The 12,964-nt window shown below is 51.3% G+C and overlaps 1 protein-coding gene across 1 annotated transcript in view; it reads left to right on the top strand.

Moving 5' to 3' along the window:
* The window catches only part of RBPJL (recombination signal binding protein for immunoglobulin kappa J region like), a 37,410-nt gene extending 24,696 nt beyond the window's left edge, over window positions 1-12,714 (top strand). The window contains exons 5-12 of the mRNA XM_065565895.1: window positions 1,790-1,905; window positions 5,168-5,342; window positions 6,672-6,809; window positions 8,284-8,393; window positions 9,381-9,521; window positions 10,232-10,387; window positions 11,207-11,310; window positions 12,184-12,714. Of these exons, the coding sequence (XP_065421967.1) occupies window positions 1,790-1,905; window positions 5,168-5,342; window positions 6,672-6,809; window positions 8,284-8,393; window positions 9,381-9,521; window positions 10,232-10,387; window positions 11,207-11,310; window positions 12,184-12,457 (1,214 nt within the window). The 3' untranslated portion in view covers window positions 12,458-12,714. The remainder of the gene's footprint in view (window positions 1-1,789; window positions 1,906-5,167; window positions 5,343-6,671; window positions 6,810-8,283; window positions 8,394-9,380; window positions 9,522-10,231; window positions 10,388-11,206; window positions 11,311-12,183) is intronic.
* Window positions 12,715-12,964: the final 250 nt, after the last annotated feature.

Here is a 12,964-nt window from a genome sequence, read left to right as displayed (position 1 = left end):
AGGGGCCCCACGAGAATATAGTATTCTATAGTACTGCAACTTTTTTTTATGGAAGGGGCCCCCAAAATTGCTTTGCCCCAGGCCCCCTGAATCCTCTGGGCAGCCCTGGCCAGGGTTTCAGGTGGGCTTGTACAGTCTGCACCAGGGTCCATGCCCCTGTGTCTTCACTGCTATTTTTAGCCATACTAATTAGATTCAAGCTAGTGTGGATATGCCTACATGAGCTGCCATCACACCTCCAACTGCAGTGTAGACATATCCTAAGAGCCACAGACCAGGGAATTAATCATTGTGAGGGATTCTAGGGGCCGGCCCACCCGCCAGACAGCCGAGAGCCTGAGAAAACACCACCACGCCTGCAACAGCAGTGCTCTAGGTCATGCTGCCAGCTGCAGGAAATGTGTCCGGACCACAGAGAGGGTTTGACAGCCTCCAGATTCATTGACACAGCAGGGGCTCAGAGCAGTGTGGTCAGGCAAAACCTGGCTGTGCTGAAAGGGGTGCTGAGTGCAGGGTCATGCCAGGGTGGCAGTGTGCACACTCATTTCAGATAGTCCAGGGGCTTCATTGCTTCAGCCGTTAGTTATGATCACTGTGAAACAATTACTGCATAAACAGTACCGACGTAATTAGCATCTGAGGAGTGTGGGTGCCCGTAAGGGTAGGAAATGCTGCACTTGGTGGCCAGCAGAACAGGGTGAACAGGTTCTCAGTGCTGGTAAAACATCCAGAAAATTTCACTTCCCTGGGTCCCCGGAAAAGCAAAATGTTTCCCATTGCCCCCATGCAGCTCTGCCCTGGGGGGCAACAGCAGCACCCCATTATTTTCATTATTCACTCACTGAGTGCCCCAAAGCATTCAAGGCACCATGCAAGTGAATAAATAAAGACACAGTGAAATCCTGGCCCCACTGAGGTCAAGGGGAGTTTTGCCATTGATTTCAATGGAGTAAGGCTTTCACCCCAGGTCCCTGTCCCAAAGAGCTTACAACCTAAATGACAAACAAAGATGCCACAAGTGGTAGCAGCAAACACTGGATTGAGGATAGCAGGGGGGAGGACAAGGGTGACAAATGTCCTGTCGTGGGTATTTAAGATTGTTACAGTCACAGCTTGGTGTAGCTCTCAATCTCTGGACACGTGCCCCCATCCATCCCTGCTGGGTGTTGTGTATGTGCACAGGTGAAGACATCCTACATACTTTGCAGAACAAGGGGCTTCTGGAATGCGCTCTGGGGAGGGGAGCATGCAGCCCAGGTGGGGGAGGATACGGGAAGGTAAAAGGTTGGAGGGGTGGAGAGACAGGGACTTGGGAGAAGGGAAGCAGGAAGATCAGAGCCAGGAGGAACAGAAGGGGGATGGAGACGGGGAGAGGGGGAGAGGGGCTGGTGAAGCAGGGCAGTCGGGAGAAGCTGCCGAGCCTGTTGTCGAAGGTGTCTAGGGGTGCAGATAGGGAGGGTGAGATGCAGGAAAGCAGCATCTCACATCAGTGCGGCTGGAGACCAGAAGTGTCCAAGTGTCCCAAAGATGCTTCTGGGGAGGTTCACCTGCCTGAGCCCTCTCGGGGCGGGGAAGGAGGCAGTAGCTACCCAGTCCCCTCTTCTTCTCTCTAGTGAGGGCATGGGGGGGCGACAACAGCTCAGCCCTCCCTCTCTCTCCATTGCCACCAGCAGTCTGGGCAGCAGCAGCCCCGACCCTCTCACTTCAGGCTCCATGGTCCCAGCTGCATTGGTTTCAGCTGGTGTCCAGGTTTGTGTGTCTGGGAAATGTTTCTTCTTCTCTTTTCCAGCGAGGGATTTGGGAGAGGCTGGTTTCAGGGTGTGCGGGTACATGGGGCTGGACAGCATGGACAGCGGCCACATGGAGACCCAGAAACTCAACTTTGAGGAGCAGCCAGACTCCAAGGTAAGCTGAGTAAAATGACTCCCCTGACACAACAACTCTCTTGGCTCTCCTGCCCCCTAGCCACGTATGACCAGGCATCTCCCTGCAGCACTGGGAGTGCTCTTCACTCACGGTTTGCCAGGAAACCGAGCTTTCTTTGTCACCATCTTTTCAACTTCCTGGCCCTTGTGGCTGGAGGATGGCCAGGGATTACGCAGTTTCCCCAGCCCATAGTATTCTCCTGACAAATGGCAATGCCACTCATCACAAATTAGAGTGCGGTCTTTCATTTACAGATAAACTGCTAACGAAAACACCGACCTGTCACAAACGTTGTGGGCTAGAGCTATAACTTGGCATCTTCCTATAGGGAAAGAAATCTATCAAGTATTATCTTGGGGCTCTGAAGAATGTGGGGTCTGGGGTTGGCCAGAAATATAACAAAAAGGACCTTTGTGTTTGCAGTGCTTCCCTTACAGCATATCAGTGCAGCCGAAGCGCCAAGGTGACTGGGAAACTGTAAACCTAGGGAGATTTCTTGTGTTATGTTGAGTAAATCACATGTGAACATTAATTTCCATTTGGAATTCTCTAGCCCCAGTGTAAATAAAGCCTCTGCCGTTCTTCAGCTCTTCACTCCACCTGAAATAACATGTCTAATCATTTCCCCCTTTAAATGAACCTATAGCTCCTCTGAATGGACCCCATCATGTCCTAGTGGGAGCTGCTTTGTTCTGCAGTGCATTTTCTTGGGTGTATTGAGCGAAGTGATGGTGGCTCTGGTGAAGGGGGTCTTGTCTTCTGGGCCCTTCACGGGGTGGTGCTTAAGAATCATCATTAATACACACAGCACAGTGCAAGGTGGGCAGTTTCCTTTCTGAAAACCCAAAGCACATAAGGAAGGACAGAGAAGAACAGCCATCTGGCTCCTGCAGCCCCCTGCGGGTCTCCCATCCCCACACCAGCATGAAGGGCATCTTTTCACTGAAGTCTTTGTTGTTATAAGGTGGACACTGAAACTATTTAGAGTGAAGATTATTGAAGATACCCCTTCTAGGGGGGGGGCCAGGCATCGTGGTTTGGAGAGCTGTTTGTTCAGCCACATGACTAACAGGAGCCAGTTTGTAGCACCATGCTGTGCACTGATGGTGCAGTGATTCACTTCTGCACATGTCATCGTGCTCAGGTTGGGCAGGAATCCGGTGCAGGCTGAGTTGCTGGGTTAATTGATTGTCTTACACCCTTGCCTAGTGTCACAAGCCTTGTTGTTGCTCTCTCCCTCTCTGTATTACTGTTTATCATAAAATCATAGGACTGGAAGGGACCTTGAGAGGTCATCTAGTCCAGTCCCCTGCACTCGTGGCAGGACTAAGTATTATCTAGACCATCCCTGACAGGTGTTTGTCTAACCTGCTCTTAGAAATCTCCAGTGATGGAGATTCCACAACTTCCCTAGGCAATTAATTCCAGTGCTTAACCACCCTGACAGGAAGTTTTTCCCAATGTCCAACCTAAACTGCCCTTGCTGCAATTTAAGCCCATTGCTTCTTGTCCTATCCTCAGAGGTTAAGAAGAACAATTTTTCTTCCTCCTCCTTGTAACAGCCTTTTATATACTTGAAAACTGTTATGTCCTCTCTCAGTCTTCTCTTTCCCAGACTAAGCAAACCCAGTTTTTTCAATCTTCCCTCATAGGTCATGTTTGCTAGACCTTTAATCATTTTTGTTGCTCTTCTCTGGACATTTTCCAATTTGCCCACATCTTTCCTGACATGTGGTGCCCAGAACTGGACACAATACTCCAGTTGAGGCCTAATCAGCATAGAGTAGAGCAGAAAAATTACTTCTTGTGTCTTGCTTACAACACACCTGTTAATACATCCCAGAATGATGTTACCTTTTTTTGCAACAGCGTTACACTGTTGACTCATATTTAGCTTGTGGTTCACTATGACCCCCAGATCCCTTTCTGCAGTACTCCTTATGATAGTACTCAGAGGCCCCAGCCAGGATCAGGGCCTCCTTGGACTGGGTGCGTTGCAAACACATATGAAGATATAGTTCTTGCCCCAAAGAGCTTAGATTCTAAGGTCCCACCCTACTAACCTGGCCATGCTCATTTACATTGAGCCAAGTGGGATCAATTGTGTGTAAAGTTCAGCATGTGAGTAAGCGTTTTCAGGATCAGGGCCTGCGCTAACCATCTGCGATAGGTGGGTAGATAGAAACAAACACACATGGAAAAGTGTCTGTCAGCTCTCAGTCTCTCTCTTCCCACGCAGGAAGAGTTTCAAAAATAGCCACTTCCATTTTCCAGCAGTCCCGCTTCAGTGGGAAGTTTCATGAGGACGTTGATTTCCGGGTTTTCCCATGACATTTTGTGGACCCAAAATGTCACATCATCAACATTTCCAGGAAAAGCAAAAAATTCTAGGAAACAAAATTAGTTCGTAACAAAAGAGTGAAAATTTTCATGCAAAATCCAGCAGTGATTTTTTTTCCTTTTTCATACATACACTAGTTTAAAAGTTCTTTTGCCTAAAATACCTGACCAACCAATTAGGCAAAACTTAATATGGTCGAAGGGCTGGTGGGGCAAGGGTCCCAGCTTCTAGGGGCTCCTGGCTTCTTGTTGTTTACTTGTTCATGCAATCTATACTAAAAGACAAGCTCCTTTGGCCTATGTCTTTTGTTTGTTGTCTGGAAAGCACCATGAGCATCTTTACACCGACTGTAAGCATCTGGGGGCAGGGATTGTCTTTTTGGTCTGTGTTGGTACAGAGTTGGTGCACAAGGGGGTCCTGGTCCCTGATTGGGGCTCCTAGGTCCTCCCGCAATACAAATAATAAACCTTGGCAACAGTAGTGCCCCATCATTGTGATAGTTAGGAGTTCCCCAGTCTCCATGGCCATTTGTCTCTTTATCATAGAATCATAGAATATCAGGGTTGGAAGGGACCTCAGGGAACCCTTCAATGCTTATCACTCTCTGCTCAGTCAAGTCTTCTGCCTAGGGACAACAGTATCTGAGCAGAGGTGAGTTTATCAGGGGACCTTGCCTGCACTAAGCGATCATTAACCAATGCTGTTGGCCAGCCTCTCACTCTCTCAGCAGATAAAGCCCCCCAGCTGCAAAGGTAATGAAGACGTGAGCAGGTATCGCTCTAGGTATCTAGGTAGGCAGATATCGGTGTCACCCCTCACTGGTGTATCTTCAGGGAAGATGCACCCAAAGACTCCAGACACAATCTCCAGCCTATGACAATAGCCCCTTGTTACTGACAGGAGTTCAGCTGTGCCAAAGCACTCTACATCTCCGACACGGAGAAGAGGAAGCATTTCCGGCTGGTTCTGAAGCTCTTCTTCAGCAATGGGCAGGAGATCGGCACTTTCCACAGCAAGCTGATCAAAGTGATTTCCAAACCCTCACAGAAGAAGCAGTCCCTGAAGAACACAGACTGTAAGTAGCAGGGGAGCCAGCCTCGTCAATGGGAGCTGAGCGCTGAAGGGTTTTTAACAGCAATCTCTGTGATACTCTCTGTTCTCCGGTGCTTCAGTAGCACGCGCCCTTTCAGCCATCTGAGTAGCTAATACCTGAACAGGTTTCTCAGAGGCTTTATCAGAATGGGGCACTGATATAAAGCAAACAAGAAACTATCACAGATGGCAGATTGAATATCCGCCAAGTCCTTACACAAGACAGGCTTATGCGCTATAGCAGGGGTAGGCAACCTATGGCACGCGTGCCAAAGGCGGCACGCGAGCTGATTTTCAGTGGCACTCACACTGCCCGGGTCCTGGCCACTGGTCCAGGGGGCTCTGCATTTTAATTTAATTTTAAATGAAGCTTCTTAAACATTTTAAAAACCTTATTTACTTTACATACAACAATAGTTTCGTTATATATTATAGACTTCTAGAAAGAGACCTTCTAAAAACGTTAAAATGTATTACTGGCACGCGAAACCTTAAATCAGAGTGAATAAATGAAGACTCGGCACACCACTTCTGAAAGGTTGACGACCCCTGCGCTGTAGGCTGCCTGATCCAAAGCCCGGTGAAGTCAACAGAAGGAAGAATGGATCAGGGCACATTTACGTCCACGTTCTCGAAAATGTATCCTACCACGCTGTGTAAAGATCTAATGCAGAACCTTTGTCAGGGTTTCTGTTCAAAGATCTCCACATACAGACAAAGGCATCACCCACCCTTTATAAAAGGCCATCTCAGCTGGTACTCCGCTAAAGGGAAAGCCAGCCAGAAAGGGCTAGTGTTCATTATGCTGTGTACACCAGCCTAGCCCTGGGGAGTCTGAGAAAGGCAGAGCAGTGCTTTCAAACCACACGCTGATATGGAAACGAGAACGCATGGAGCATTAGCTAATGACTTGTAGACCAGGGGAAAGCAACCCCGGACTGCACAAGATATGACTTAATAGGTCTTTTCAGTCACAGATTTTGAAGATATTATGAAGTGTTGGCAGCGCAGAAGAATGGTTACTCACTTCACAGTCACAGGTTCTTCGAGGTGTTTTGTCTGCCTGGATCCCACTCACGCACCTGGAGGTGTCTGCACACCACCCGTGGGATCCACGTGAACAAAGACTCAGAAGAACAAGATTTTGTAACATGATGGTTCACTGCATTCTTTATCCTAACTCTATGCAAAGCAATAACTGGTCTCTGTGGCTATCAAATCGCTCAGCCATGCTCCGGTATTCGGGCAAGCTGATACTGATAACAGTGAGTTTCCATCAGTGCTAATGCCAGCGTCTGTCTGTCTTTTGCAGTGTGCATCTCATCTGGGTCCAAGGTTTCCCTCTTTAACCGCCTCCGCTCCCAGACGGTCAGCACCCGTTATCTGTCCGTAGAGGGTGGCACCTTCATCGCTAGTGCAAGGCAATGGGCAGCATTCACACTGCACCTGGGTGAGGACCTTACATGTTCAGCAAACTCCAGCAGTCCACACGGGACCAAATTCACTGCTGGTACACCACTGGTGAAGTCAGTGGAGCTGTGTCCATTAACGGTAGGGGTAGATTTGGCCACCCAAGCATAGCAATAGTGAAAGACAAACAGAGCGTTCAAATCCAATCTGAACAATGGTGCTTACTGATGTTCACAAGTCATAATCACAGGTCAACAGAAGTATCTTTCTAAAAAATGTCAAGAACCCCTGAGGCCAGCTTCCAGCAGGAGGCCTGTGTCTCTTTGCAGCACATTGCCCCTGCCTGCCTACAGACAGAGCTCTGAGGGGGGAGGAAGGATGGTCCATTGATTAGGCAGTTAATCCGGGATTTCAGACACCTGGATTCAATTCTCTACTCCAGTGCTGGCTTCCTACGTGACCTTCAGTAAGTCACTTAGGCCCAGATGCTCAGATGTCAACGGAAGTTAGAAGCCTACGTACATTGAGGGTCTGGGCCTCAGCCCCAATCAGTACTAGCCCTGCCCTGCCTCCCAGGGGAGTTGTGAGAATAACTACATTAAAGAGCAGCAGGCGTTCTGATACTTCAAGGATGGGGCCAAGAATAGATAGGCAATGGTACCTATTTTGACCCCATTGGTTTCTTTGATACCTGCTACCAGCATTCCCAGGCAGTGTGAAATTATCCTCCCTGTGAATGTCCCTCCCGCCCCCCCCCCCCACTCCGCCCCACCCTCGGTGGCTTTGGTCTCCTACCTACCTTAACTTCCCTTTGCCACCACGTTTGCCTCCTGGAGTCCCAGGGTATTGCCCAGACTCAGTAACAATCCGATTCCCTTCTCCTGCGCTGGTATGTCGTTCTCCAGGAAGGAGACAGCAGGGGAAAGGGCTGGGAGCAGTCTAAATTCATCCCTGGTTCCCAACGCCCTTTCCTCACTAAGGGCCTGATCCAGTGCCCTTTGAAATCAGTGGAAAGACTCCCATTGACTGCAGTAGGTTTTGGATCAGGCCCTAAAAGCCTGCTGGTCTTGAGCAAGGGCAGCTCAGGAGGTGCCTGTCCAAGGGCCACGTTAGCATGCGCCTGGACCCTGATGGCCAGGCGCGCTTTGTATGAAATGTAAGAGATCTCAGCTGCCTCCCTCCCCGTTGTGAATCTGGAGGTGTCACCTGCAGAGCTTACAGATCCCAGTGTGCCGGCCTGCCTGCTCCAATCGCAGTGGAGAACTGCCTGCGGGGAGCACTGCCCTCTGCAGGCTGCATTTACCCTGCGTCTTGAAGATGCACAAATTGGAGAGTTTCAGGGTACCAGTTGCCTGGAGAGTGTCCAGGGAACCCCTTATCCACCGTGCTGCCAGGCTCCGTGATGAGAGAGAGTTCTCCTCTACCCTGGTCCTGCAGCTAGAGCCAGAGGGAGCTGTTCCCTCCTTCTTGCTCCAGGTTGATAACTCTCCATCTCTTTTCCTTTCCATGGGAAGCTGATGAGCACTGCACCCGGGGGGAGTTCCCACTGCGGGAAGGGTACATTCGCTACGGCTCCGTAGTCCAGCTCATCTGCACAGCCACCGGCGTTACCCTGCCGCCCCTGGTAAGGCTCCTGGGAAACTCAGACACCGGATAGGATGGGGAATGCTTCCAGCTTCAGCTCCATGTAGGGTTGCCAGCCGCCCAGTTTTCGCCGGTCAAACAGGGACCTTGGCAGCTCTGGTCAGCACAGCTGACCCGGCCACTAAAAGTCCAGTTGGCCGCAGTGCCAGCCAGCAGGGCAGGCTCCATGCCTGGCTCCACGCAGCTCCTGGGAAGCAGCCAGTGCCAGTATGTCCCTCTGGCTCCTAGGCTGGCTCCGCGGCTCCTATGGAGCCAATGGGAGCTGCAGGGGCAGTGCCTGGAGGCGGTGCCTGCAGCACACGGAGCCCTCTGGCCACCCCCTTCCTCCCACCTAGGAGCTGGAGGGACATGTCGCCACTTCCCGGGAGCCGCCTGAGGTCAGCGCCACCTGGAGCCTGTGCTCCAACCCTCTGCCCCAGCTCAGAACCCCGTCCCACACGCAAACTTCCTCCCGCAGTCTGTACCCCACAGCCCCTCCCACACCTCAACCCCCTTCCCCAGTCCTGAGCCCCCTCCTGCACTCCGAACCCCTTGGCCCCAGCCGTAGCCCTCTCCTGCACCCCAAACCCCTTATCCCTGGCTCCACCCCAGAGCCTGCACCCCCAGCTGGAGCCTTCACCTCCTCCTGCACCCCACCCTCCTGCCCCAACCTGGTGAAAATGAGCGAGTGAGCGAGGGTGAGGGAGAGCAAGCGACAGAGGGAGAGGGGATGAAGTGAACAGGGGGCAGGGCAAATGGGAGGGCAGTGGCAGGAGACAGGCTAGAATGATGTGGGCTGATTTTGCTCCATGTCAGACAGCAGGGGAGGGAGCAGGGAATTCCCACAACCGGCCCCAGAGGAGGTTTCGGGCTGAGAAAATCTCTGAAGGATAAAAATGCTGAACTTTCTGGAGCTGACGGGTCTCTCCAGCCACTGAGCTGCTCCCCTCCGCGGCCGGTCAGCCCGCCTGTCTGTCATTCCCCACAGATCATTCGGAAAGTCACCAAGCAGTACGCCATGCTGGATGTGGATGAGCCCATCTCCCAGCTCCACAAGTGCGCTTTCCAGTTCCAGGGCAGCGACGGGATGTACCTGTGTCTCTCGACAGAGAAAGTGATCCAGTTCCAGGTAATGCAGCACAAACTGGGAAACTGTCCAGATGCTAGCAAGAGCAAACTCCCTCCAGCTCCTCCCTCCTGTTACTTGCTGCTGAGTCCATCACTTGAGTGGTCTTTACCTTAAAGCCCCCCGCAATCCCCAACTGAAATTCAGTCCTTTATGTGATGTGGGAATAGGGACAGAACCCATGCATGGAGACACACACACCCCACTCCAACTTCACCTGCCCATGCTGGGCCTTGCTCTAATTTTACCTGTCACTCCAGAGCAACACAGACCTCTCTTCCTCCCCACTTGGCCCTGCCCCTCTGGCCACCTCCCACAGTGTCACATAGCCAAACTTCCATGTGATTTTGTTAAGCCAGAAGCATTTCAGGATGAAGTCACTGATCCTGACCGCTCCTTTGGGTTAGCATAGACATATCCCAATCCCTGAACATGGAGCTGCAGCAGCTGGATAATAATAATAATAATTAATAATAATAGCAACATGCCGGTCCAGCACCTTCCATTCAGGGCTCTCAGATCCTTTTACAAAGGTCGAGAGAGATTATTATCCCCCTTTGACGGTGAGACAGTGGCACAGAGACGTGGAGTGACTTGCCAAAAGTCAAGCAGCCCATGGCAGAGTCAGGAATAGAACCCAGGAGTCCTGGCTATCAGTCCCCGGCTCGCACCACTATGGCACGTGGCCTCCATGACACTAAAATTCCATGCAGGCGTCTCCGTGCCCAAAGGAAGCGAACCGTGAGCTGCTGAACGATGGCTCCTGCTGGACGATAATTGGAACGGAGACTGTGGAGTACACGTTCAGTGACAGCCTGGCCTGTATTCAGGATCCTGTGAGCCCAGTCCCACTTATAACCATGCTGGAGGTACGGAGGGTTTTCCATCTCGTCATCCTGTGCGCGGCTTTTGTTAACCTAGCTCAGGAGTGGCCAACCTGTGGCTCCGGAGCCACATGCGGCTCCAGAAGTTAATATGCGGCTCCTTGTATAGGCATCGACTCCAGGGCTGGAGCTACAGGTGCCAACTCTCCAATGTGCCGGGGGGTGCTCACAGCTCAGGCTCTGCCACAGGCCCTGCCCCCACTCCACCCCTGAGCCTGCCATGCCCTCGCTCCTCCCCTTCTCCCCCAGAGCCTCCTTCATGCCACGAAACTGCTGATCAGGAGGTGCAGGGAGGGGGGGGGGGGCGCTGATCGGCAGGGCTGCTGACGTATTACCATGGCTCTTTGGCAATGTACATTGGTAAATTCTGCCTCCTTCTCAGGCTCAGGTTGGCCACCCCGACCTAGCTTATCGAAGCACAAGAGGCTGCAAATCCATTCTCCTAGCTGTGCATGTGCCTCTGAAATACTTTCCCCCTTCCCCAACCCCTGGGCCTCTTGCCACACGCTGCCCTCTGTGCACATGACAGGGCAGATTTTTCACAGATAATTTGAGGAATCAATAAGTTTTGATCTTTTCCCCTCTGCTCAATAACTGGTCCTATTGTCTCCTCAACTCCCTCTCCTTATGCCCACCCACGGTTCAGCGCCCTGCTCTCTTCCCCTGGGGTAGGGCACTGTGCACTGCCCACTCTTCTGCAGGGCGGACAGCTGGGAACGTCACCACCTGCAGGAACATATTGGGGCGGCAGCACGTCATGGTGCAAGGTGTATAACCCCCTCCCATGTGCTCTGGTTGTGACAGCTGACTGGCGGAGGGGACGTGGCGATGCTGGAGGTGCAGGGCGAGTATTTCCATGCAGATCTGAAGGTCTGGTTTGGAGATGTGGAAGCTGAGACTATGTACAGGTAAAGCAGCGAACCAGTCTGATGAGCTGGTGTTTAGACACAGGCGGAGATGGAGGTGGTGGTGGATGGCATAAATGGCACCGTCCCTAAAGGCTACATCTGGCAGGTCTTTTTTGTCATTATTGTGGTCCCAAGGAGCTTTGCTTTAGGTGGGAATTTTGTGTAGGGTAGCCCACAAGACGAGTCTGGAAATAACACACACGTACACAAGCATTGTAATTAGAGATGGAAAAGGCTTCCTAGGGCATCAGATCAATGCCTGGGCCAGCTCGGGATTGCGCTCGATGGACATTGACTAGTACGCCAGCATTTACAGCAAGGGATCTCAGGCTGGGAGAATGGGTCCTCCGTGAGGCCACTTCAGGAGGTACGTGGCTGCTCCATCTGCAGCATGGGCAGGAGGCAAAAATAAAACAGGGTGAGAGTCTGGGCCCAAAGGGCCAAACCTTGGAACGGGAACCCCACCAAAACAGAGGGGAAAGGGAGAAATAGACAAAAGAGAGACGGAAGGAGACTGGACAAATCAGGAGCTGCCATAGATAGCTCAGTGGTTTGAGCATTGGCCTGCTAAACCCAGCGTTGTGAGTTCAATCCTTGAGGGGGCCTTTTAGGGATCTGGGGCAAAAATCTGTCTGGGGATTGGTCCTGCTTTGAGCAGGGGGTTGGACTAGATGACCTCCTGAGGTCCCTTCCAGCCCTGGTATTCTATGATTAATCCCAAAACTAAATGACTGCCACCAGATGGCAAAATAGAATTTGCTTTATTCAAAGGCACTAGGGGAGAAAGGCTGCATTAGGGTTGTGAGTGGGACAGGGCGGAGTCTCCTCTCCAGAAAGGCTACAGTAATATATGTGGTTTCTTTTTGTTCCCAGGACCCCCAAGTCCTTAGTGTGTGTTGTCCCTGACGTCTCGGCATTTGGCAGCGACTGGCGATGGCTGAGATACCCCATCACCGTCCCACTCTCGCTCATAAGGAACGATGGGCTGATCTACTCCAGCTCGTTCACATTTACGTACACCCCAGAGCAGAGCTTCCTCCCTGCCCTGCAGGTCCTTCCAGAGCTGACGCAGGACTCCGATACCTTACTCAACAGCATCCATCAGGAATTCACTAGGACCAATTTTCACCTCTTCATGCAGAGCTAGCAAGCCTGGAATGGTGGAGGATCTTCACAGAAACAGGACTTGGAACAAGGTCTGCCCGCATCCCTGAAACTGACATTAACACTGAGAGATGGGTACCAACATCCCTGTGGTCTGTAGGATCTGGGGTTAGCCAAGTGCTCTACTGTGCATAAAATACCCAGTCTGTTCTTTTTAGATTTGTTGAGAATTGTTTCAGAAGGAAGCAACACCCCGCTGTGAAATTTACTAACAAAATGGACAATAAATCCATGCCTCAAGGAGAGTTTAACTGGTTCAAATGATCTTTTTACTAGACATTTTGCAGATGTCACGGTTTGGTTCTTTACACACCAGTGTAAAGTGGTGCCATTGATTTCATGGATTCATAGATCTTAATGCCAGGAAGGTCCATTGTGATCACCTAGTCTGACCTCAAAGAGCTTTTCACCCAGTAATTCCTGCACTGAGGCCATTGATTTCAGTGGAGCGATATTGAGTTATGGCAGCTGAGAATCTGAGCCCAAATGT

This window comes from Chrysemys picta, chromosome 13, assembly GCF_011386835.1.
Source record: "Chrysemys picta bellii isolate R12L10 chromosome 13, ASM1138683v2, whole genome shotgun sequence".
Taxonomy (NCBI): domain Eukaryota; kingdom Metazoa; phylum Chordata; order Testudines; family Emydidae; genus Chrysemys; species Chrysemys picta.
Note: the sequence above shows the minus strand (reverse complement) of the source record. Positions and strands in the feature narration are given on the sequence as shown.